We start from the raw sequence: 8,988 nt of genomic DNA, 5'->3' as shown, positions 1-8,988 counted from the left end.
GTAAGTATATAAATCGCTCTCTCTAAGGAAATAAAAACATAACGGTTAATTATCTGAGGCCTTTATACACGTCTGACATAGTTATGTATATCATATTGCATTTCTGTCAATAGATCTTCCAAAAACACACACAGCAGTGGACCTTTCAATGCAAATTTCTTTACTAATGTAATGTTTTGAAACTTTCTACAGTTGACTTTAGTTTGCTCACTGAAGACTTACAAATAAAAATAGTTTTCGTGTGTACAAAATTGAGTTATATAAGATCCTTTGAATGCGCATTGAAAAAATATAAAATGTATTTAGTGTTTTAATTGTTTTATTTATCTTCTGAATTTTGTTATAGCAAAGCATTTTTTAGTTTTGAATGACCTTGTTTTGCATCAACTTTCATGCAATGATGAATGATCATAATCAGATAAACCGTGTTGTTAAACTGACACTACAGCAAAAACAGGGACTTTCTGAATTTTACCAAAAACCACAAAAGCCTTCCACCAGCTAACACTTTCTTAGTACTTTTCCCCTGTGGGACATGAGCGTTTGTCAACAATTGCAGTTAAAGATAAGCCTCATTGCAACAGAACATGCACACCTACCACACCTAACGTTGTTATTAAAACCAATATTGCATTAATATTTTGACTTTATTTTTCATAAATGAAAAAAACAAAAATTCTTCCCAATACAGTTTTTTTATTAAAGAGTATCTGGGTAAATAAGGTCAGAATCCTTCCTAGAAACCAAAATAACAGCATCTGCATTAGTCAGATGCTTGCCGACTCCATCCAAGCGTAAGTGACAGTGGGTCTGAGCCTGGCGTGGGTGTGCCTGTCAAGGAAAAGCCGCTGTTGTCTCTGCATCCTAGAGAAATGAGAAAGTAGCCGCCTGCTGTGTCTACACCCACCACGAAAATACCCCTTCCATTTCAAAGAGTGAAGACTGCTCAGAGATGACATTTTCATCTGGTCTCCTCTAGATTTTGGTTTAACGTTTTCTTCCCACAGATTATCTGTGTCTTTGGTTCAAGCCTGTGTTTGCAAGACGTTTTATCATGAAAAATGTCACGCTAGATTGTCCCACATTTGCACTATGTTTCGGTGAATAATAATAAATTCACTAAAGTAAATAAAATGCCCAATGATAACTGTACAACAAAGAAACCTTCAATACAGTCAAACGATTTTTCATGAGGCTTCTAATTAAAAATAAACGTCTTTTTAGGGAATTATTTAATTTTGGCTTATTAAAATTCGCTTTTACCATTTATCACAGTGACTTCATAATGAACACACTACTTTAGGATTTGCCTGACCTGTTCACAACTAAACACAATGGCTATGGTCTGCATAGCATGCTACTACCACACAGTATGCATACTATGCACGATATGTTATATTTCTGTATGCAAAACAAGTTTTCTTTAATCCGATAAAACATTGTATTGCTGTTTACCATTAAACCATTACAATTTCCTTTATGTTGTCGGTTTTAGGACTATTCTAGTATGACTGAATGGTGTTATATTGATCTCCACGCTACAAATAACATCCCACCAATAGTAACCAAACACAATAACTGTGTTTTTATTAAAACCAGTAAAATTTGCATTTTAACCATTTAACCCGTTATAAATTAAATTCTGTGATGATTTCTGTTGTGTTTTTTAATCAGGCATGTCCCATAGTTTAAAACATATTTGTTTAAAACGTCAAAAAGAAAATCTATAAAGAACGTACTACATAGCGCAGTACGCAAATTTGGGAGCACAGGCAACATGCGTACTTTACGGCGGTTTCGAGTCAGATCCGTGGGCGTGGCTTGTTGGTTTTGTCTAAATCCTTATGAAACCTTTACTCTAACCCACACCATAACATACCATAACATAACTCTTACCATATACACTACCTTCGATTGTTAAACTTGTCAAATAAAACACGATTGCGCGATGACGTCAGACTCGAAACACAAAGGATTTAGTGACAAGAGCCGTATTTTCCATTCACACCTTTGACCACTCGTCAGACCTAACTAATCGAAGGCTAATACAAATAAATATCCTCCCTTTTTAAAATTCAGAACATTTAAACAGATCTTTGTTAGTTGTTAGTTTATTTGTATTTATAGAGACTGCGATCTTTCTGCATGATGGATGAAGAAGTTATTATCCTCCATGTCGTTGACTCTGAATCTGTTAGTCAGGTCTGTATCGCAGGAAAGCCACCGAATTTGAAAGCGAAAACATTAGCTTAGCTTAGCCAAAGCTAACCGGGTTAATCATTTACCCGCCGACTCTGACAAATCCGCCTGTTTAACACGAACCATGGGGAAAGGGGATGTTTTTATATACATTTTTATTCTAGTATGCGCTGGCTGGCGAAGTGTAGACGGAAATAGGGATTATTCATACGCAGGTAAACATTTGCATGGCATGCTAAATAGACATCAACATACACGTCAACGTTATACACAGTTGTATTAAACGCATACATTTTATGTCGATTATTTTGTGTGTGTATCTTTGTCCCGGTGGGTATTCGTGAAGATAATAGATTTCAGCTCAATTGATGTAATGACAACTCGACTATTGTAGCCTTTATCAGCTATATTGAATATGGCGGTACACCTAAAATACTTTTATCTTAAAGATACGAACATCATATTAAAAGTATGATTAGGTGATAGATTGCAGTTAGATGCTTGTTTCATGTTGTATAGCTCAAATCCTATCAAGTTCCCTACCTAGACATCATGTTTAGGCTCTGCACCACCGTATATGTTTGAACAATGAACAATGTTTCTATAAAATCAATAATTCTGTGTTTTGCAGACTGTAGTCATGTGAAAGGGGACAGTGCCCACTCATATTCTGGCAGTAGATGCTTTTGTTACAGCCCTGGTACTGTCATCAGATGGAAAGACTGCTGGTCCACCTTCAGGGTAATATATACCTGTAATCTTCTTATGTACTCAACCTGAGCTTCTTTTGGCTGGAGGGAATGGGGAGGATGTGTCGTAAATCTCATCATATTCACTTTCTTTCACTTAAACTGTGTTGCCCATGATGCAATGCAGCATACTGCAGAACTAAAATCAATTATTATACTCATCATTATTTAAATGGTTGATTTTAAAATAAATTGCATCTACCAAAATGGATAATTGGATTGTTTATTTCATCCATCTGTTCCCTTGGTAATGAAATGCTGGCCAGATTGGACGAGGCTCATACAAACACCAAGTATAACCAAGATTCAAATTAATTAGTTTTTTAAAACTGAAACTGTTTCAAGATGCTAAAAAAATTATTTGAATCTTGGTCATATGTGTTAATTCTTGTTTATTATTTTTGCAATTATTTTTGATTTCGCTGAACAAATTTACTAGACACGTCAAATAAACTAAACTATCCATTTTGTTTTTAGTTTCAAAAGTAAAGCACGTGTAATATAAAGTACACAGTGATGTAGATATGGCATATTATGTTGGGAAGTGTGAATGCAGAGACTTTTAATTCTAGCTAATATCCAAAATCAGCTATTTATGATTTTTTGTTATTGTGGGCTCTGACAGTAGCCATCATTGATGTAAGCTGATCGTATCCCTTTCATTCATAGGTAAACGTGACTAGCAACGAGAACGTCTTCATCGTGTTTCCCATGGAGACCAGAAATTGTCAGCATCCGGATGATTTCCTTACAGTTATTAATTGCTTTGTTGAACATTATTGGGGATCCACGATCCCAAGAGAGAAAGCTTTGGACATTCCTTTGGTTGGTGAAGATGTCTGTTTCATGACCAAATCGCCTAGAAGCAACACTGAGTACACACTGCATGTCTCGAACAAAAGTAAGCACCTATTATGTCTTAAAAAATAGTGCATGGTACTTAGACACGGAAATCAAATTGTTTCTTGTTGTTCACAGGGTTAAATAGAATGCGCTTGCTGCTTTTTATCTTTGGACTCGTGCTATTTTTGGGAGCAGGATCCATATGCAGGCAAGTCAGAGTTTGTTTGTAGTTAATTGCTCTGATGTAGTAAAAATGTCAGACTCAGATCGAGAGTATTTCGTAAAATATCGTATTTAATATAATCTCTTTTCAATATTTCAACACACTTCCTTGTATGACAAAATCTTTTAAAAGGCACAATTTACAATCCCAATCATCCGATTTTATTTGTGGAACAGAAGAATCTTCTCATACAATATTCATTTAGGCGAACTGTATCTTTATGAGAACCTGATCCAGTCTTCATTAATTCCAGGAGCTCTCTGTTTTTCTACACCACCGGAGTTTCATTGGGAGTCATCGCCATATTTGTCTTTCTCCTCCTTATCTTCCGAAACTTCGTACCAAAGGTGCACAATGCTTCTCTCGTTTTTACTCAAGAAATTTCAATCAAGCAGTCTTCCGTCAGCACAGTGTGACTTTATTATTTCTGATATAAAAAGGAAGTATCATGTTTTTTTGCACTGGTCAAACATCTATTACTAGGATGTGTGTGTAAACTGATCAATGCTGCCAACCATTATCTCTAGTGATGAGATTAGAGCGCCGGAGAGTTGTCGCCATCCAGGACAAAAAGTGCATCTATTGTAGTGAACATGTAGCGGAATTGTTTATCTATTATTTGTATATATTAGTGATGCCCAATAGAACTGGCTGATATAACACAAACTTGAAAGCTGAAAGATTTGTGGGATGTAATTGTTTTGTTAAAGTGTGCTGTGTTTCTTATCCATTGTAGTCTTTAAATTGAAGTTGTTCAATGCAGTAAAGGAAAATTTGTGTTATAAGCAATTTTTTCAATACACTTTGTTTTAGTGCAGGTTTATGAAAAGGGCATTTTTTTAGGAAACTGAAACGATTTAAATCTAATGACAGTTTGTATTTTATTTAAAGCTGTAACAATAATTGAAGTTCTTTTGTTTTGCTTTTATCTATCCCGGTTTAATATGCAGAGACAAACTGCATGAGCCTTTCAAATATTTTCCGGAGAACTGTGAATATTGCTCTGTTTATTAATGCGTGAATGAGAGATTGTTTGACAGCCCGCAGCTTCGGGACAGATCTCAATATCAAACTTTTCTCCACAGCGAGGGCTGTTCCTGGTGTTGTTGGGTGCCGGGTCGAGTCTTTCCTACATGGGGATCCAGCGGGTTTTAAATGATTGGGATGATATCGTAACGAAACATTGGATGGAATTGCTGGGTAACCAAGCAACCTTTTTCTTTATTTATTAACCTAATTTCCCCTGTGTTGCTCATCTTCCCATCAGCCAATTCGATGAGTAAGACCTCCACGTTGATGTTTTAAATGTACCTTTGTACATCTACAGCGTTCGTTGTGCACGCCAGCCGAATGCCACGAGCTGCCTGTTAATTTGCTTGATATATATTCTCCATACAATGCTGTCATTATTATACATGTCATTTAGACAGATTATCCTTCGACACACTCATCGCATATTCCATCATCCCAAATGCTCGAATTTAACAAGCCAGCACCTTACAGTAACAGGCAAGACCAGACTGACATTTACCTTTTATATTATGTATACTGGCTCAGTTAGTGTTATATTATGAGGGCCAAGTACATTGAATGCTGTAATGACTGCCTCTTGACTGCTCAATTGAGTCTATTCTCTGCCAAATCAATTTCCCTCTTCAGGCACTTACAGTATGTTAATGCATCAGTATTTGAATGTGAAATCCACAAGCATATTAAGACTAAAGGAAAGAGGCAGCGGGGCTTCTGGATCATTGATTTCTAGGCACGCAACAAACTGCTTTGCAAGGATTAGTCTTATTCTCGTTCGTTTTACTGTTCTCTTTGTTCCCAAAGACCTTCTAATATAAAATGTATATGTTATAACATTCATATTTTAGCCTTGTTTCTTTGTTCAGTTATTAATTCTGCATTTTTGTTAGAAATACAGCCGTTGAAAAATTTGAGACTTTTCCAGTCCAGTGTCTGTTGAATTTCAACAAAGTCAAACATCAGGAGTTTTGTTTGCAGTATTTGAAGTCAATATATAGAAAATGCACCTTTTCTGTTAATTCGGCCTGTTTGTCCAGTTTTCATTTTCTGCAAATAAATGCAAATAGAAAGGATATTTTAGTTTGAAATTTGGAAGAAATATTGTTAGTAGTTCACAGAATGAAACAAAAATGGTAATTTTAACTAAACATACCTATAATTCAGAAAAACTCATTTTGAAATGTTCTCCTAATGTTCGCGGCTGTATATCAATATAGTAGTTACAATGTTTATTCTTTGCTTTGATTTAAAACCGGTCCAAAGTTATTCTGTCATTTTGCATGTTTTCTCTTTGGATTGATGTCATTTCCTTTTGCCTGCAGGATATGTGCTGATATCAGGGCTGGTCAGTTTTGCTGTATGCTACAAACACGGACCCATCACAAACAAACACACTATAGGCTTCATGACCTTGTGCATGCAAGCAGGAGGCATTGTGTTGATTTATCACGGGATCACTTACCCCACGGCGTTCTACATACTGCTTATTTTACTGTTGTGCAGGAAGATCCTGCAATTGGTCTCCAGCCTCCTGGTGGGAATGTGCAGGTAAGAACAGTGAGGTATAAAGTATAGTTCTTACAAAAATAAACGATTCTGTCATCATTTATTCACCCCCATGTCATTCAAAACACGTATATGGCTCTTTCTTCTGTGGAACACAAAATAAGATATTCTGATAAATGTCCCAGTGGTTTTTTGTCCATGCAATGGAAGTCAATAGGGGACAATGTTGTTTGGTTACCAGCGTTTTTCAGAATAAAAACTTTTCTGCCAAAGAAAGTCATACAGTGTTGAAATGACAAGAGGGTGAGTAAATGATGATAGAATTGTTTATTTTTAGGCGAGTTATCCCTCTGAGTGAGAAAAAGTTTGATCACAAACAATCTATATAATAACTGTCTTCCTTCAGGCTCTTCTGCTATTTACCGGGCTTGTTCGGATGGAAGAAGCGACCCAGAAACAGACTGCTGACTGAGGCCGAGTACCGAGAGCAGGGGGAGAGACACACTAAAGCCTCTCTGGATGAACTGAGAGAGCACTGTAATAAACCCGGCTTTCCTGCATGGGACACTGTACTGAGGCTCAGATCACCACAAAAGTAAATATCTTTCAAATCTGTTAGAGTTCTGTAAGTTGATCAATTAAAAATAAAACAAATAAATATTCAAAATAATTGGTAGAAATGCCCGCAAGACAATATGATGAATCCAGGATATTGCAAAGCATGCATATAACTAGGCATAAAGGGACAGTTCACCCAAAAATATCACGTCTGTCACCATTTATTCACCCTCGTGTTGTTCAAAACCTTGATTATGACTTCCTTCGGTAAAACGCACAAAAGAAGATATTTAAAAAAATGTCTCAGTGGTTTTGTTCATACAATGGGGTAAATGTTGTTTAGTTACCAACATTATTCAAAATATCTTTTGTGTTCTGAAAGAAAGTTATACAGGCTGAGTAAATTTCATTTTTGGGTGAGCTACGACTTTAAAGCAAGTAACTAACCCCTACCGTAAGAGGAAAATAAAATGCTAAAACAATATTTGTCTAGACAATATGTCTCGTAAAATGAAGATATTTAGTAAAAGTGAATCATCGGCCGTCATTTGCACCTCTCTTCAGGTTCGCAGAATTTCAGCGCAGCGGCTGCCATGTCACCCCAGAGGAGCTTCAGAGTCACGAGAGTCATTATGGGCTTGGAGGGGCGTATCACGAGGACATGTTGTTTAACAGCAGCTCCAACGATGGGCAGCCACAGAATGCAGAGGAGGAGAACATCCACGATGAGCTGCAACTTAACTTTCCTCTGACCCCAAACAACCTCCCCGGACCCTCTGAATACAGTCCGTCTGGCTGCCCGTATCCCCCCGTAAACTACAGCCCTCAGCCAGAACCCATGGACGCCGAAGACCAGGACTACTTCTGAATGATTCATTTTTATCTTTGATTTTTTAAAGACTCTTTTAATCCCCAATGTCATTAGGAAAGCATGACTTTTGAGAAACTTGAGTCCGTGAGGATGGTTAAAACAATCTCTCTTGCATTTGTGTATTTAAAAAGGGGGGCTTTTATTGTTTTAGCAGTGGACTTTTTATTCTTATTCCCAAGTGATACAGCAGTATTTTCCAGTCCTGTTCCTGGAGGCCCAAGCCCTCTACACGGGTATGCCAGAATCATGATTTGGAAACACTGTCATACATTTTCCGCTGCATTGTATTTATGTTAATTTAAAAAACGTTTATCTCAGGTATACATGACCATCTGCACAACCTTGATTTTTCTAAATAGTTAAAAAAAATGATGAGCTACAGTGACAATTTGTTATATAAGGAAACATTGCCTTCTAGTGTCATGTGAAGGTATTGTTCATCTAAAAATAAATCATGAACCAATATACTTATGAAAGATCTCTCAAGACATAAAATGATATAAAAGCACTGTTTGTATACAAAAGTCCCAATGAGCTAAATGCAGTTAGTTTTCTGAGTATGTAAGCTATTAACATCTGTCCTTCTACGTTTTTTGCTCAACAGCACATCATGAATTCTTCTAAAACTAAACTTTTTGTATTCTACAGTCACACAGGTTCAGAAATAATGTAAAGAGACATTTAAATTAGATTGATCTATTCTGTTCACTGTTCAGTTGGACCAAGAGTGTATATTGTATGAGAATATTTGATGTTTTTATAAAACAATTAACAGTTGACATTAAGTTTTTACATCTTTTTATATTGTTATTTTAATTAAAGACAAGTGGCTCTTGAAAGTCTCAGTAAGAAACGTGTGTTGCTGTGTCATATGTTAAAAATAGTTGAAGGTCAGGCATACACAAGGATTCGGATAGTACATCAAATACCACATGTAGTGCAAATTTAAATAATGTACCAGGTTTTGCCATCTTGACTCTACAGATAACAGTGCACATAAAACCAAACAT

The 8,988-nt window shown here is 36.4% G+C and overlaps 1 protein-coding gene across 2 annotated transcripts; it reads left to right on the top strand.

Moving 5' to 3' along the window:
- The first annotated feature begins 1,812 nt into the window (after positions 1-1,812).
- On the top strand, positions 1,813-8,919 carry nemp2 (nuclear envelope integral membrane protein 2). Of its 2 annotated transcripts, none has more exons than XM_079465133.1 (9): positions 1,813-2,414; positions 2,831-2,940; positions 3,618-3,849; positions 3,927-3,999; positions 4,268-4,361; positions 5,100-5,214; positions 6,366-6,591; positions 6,956-7,144; positions 7,672-8,919. In XM_079465133.1, exons 1-9 carry the CDS (start codon positions 2,324-2,326, stop codon positions 7,973-7,975), a joined length of 1,434 nt encoding a protein of 477 aa, XP_079321259.1. In that variant the 5' UTR covers positions 1,813-2,323; the 3' UTR covers positions 7,976-8,919. The 2 variants fall into 2 exon arrangements, with proteins under 2 accessions (XP_079321259.1, XP_079321260.1); XM_079465134.1 differs by having other exon boundaries at positions 1,813-2,202; positions 7,672-8,825.
- The last annotated feature ends 69 nt before the right edge of the window (positions 8,920-8,988 follow it).

The sequence above is a fragment of the Barbatula barbatula genome (genome assembly GCF_947034865.1).
Source record: "Barbatula barbatula genome assembly, chromosome: 9".
Taxonomy (NCBI): Eukaryota; Metazoa; Chordata; class Actinopteri; order Cypriniformes; family Nemacheilidae; genus Barbatula; species Barbatula barbatula.
This window is presented reverse-complemented; position numbering and strand designations above follow the sequence as displayed.

Excerpts from the sequence above, each read along its gene's own strand:
- nemp2 (XM_079465133.1), top strand. The coding sequence starts at position 2,324 with ATGGGGAAAGGGGATGTTTTTATATACATTTTTATTCTAGTATGCGCT. Across the intron at positions 3,850-3,926 it reads ACTGCATGTCTCGAACAAAA|GGTTAAATAGAATGCGCTTG; the intron begins GTAAGCACCTAT and ends TGTTGTTCACAG. Across the intron at positions 4,362-5,099 it reads TCCGAAACTTCGTACCAAAG|CGAGGGCTGTTCCTGGTGTT; the intron begins GTGCACAATGCT and ends TTTTCTCCACAG.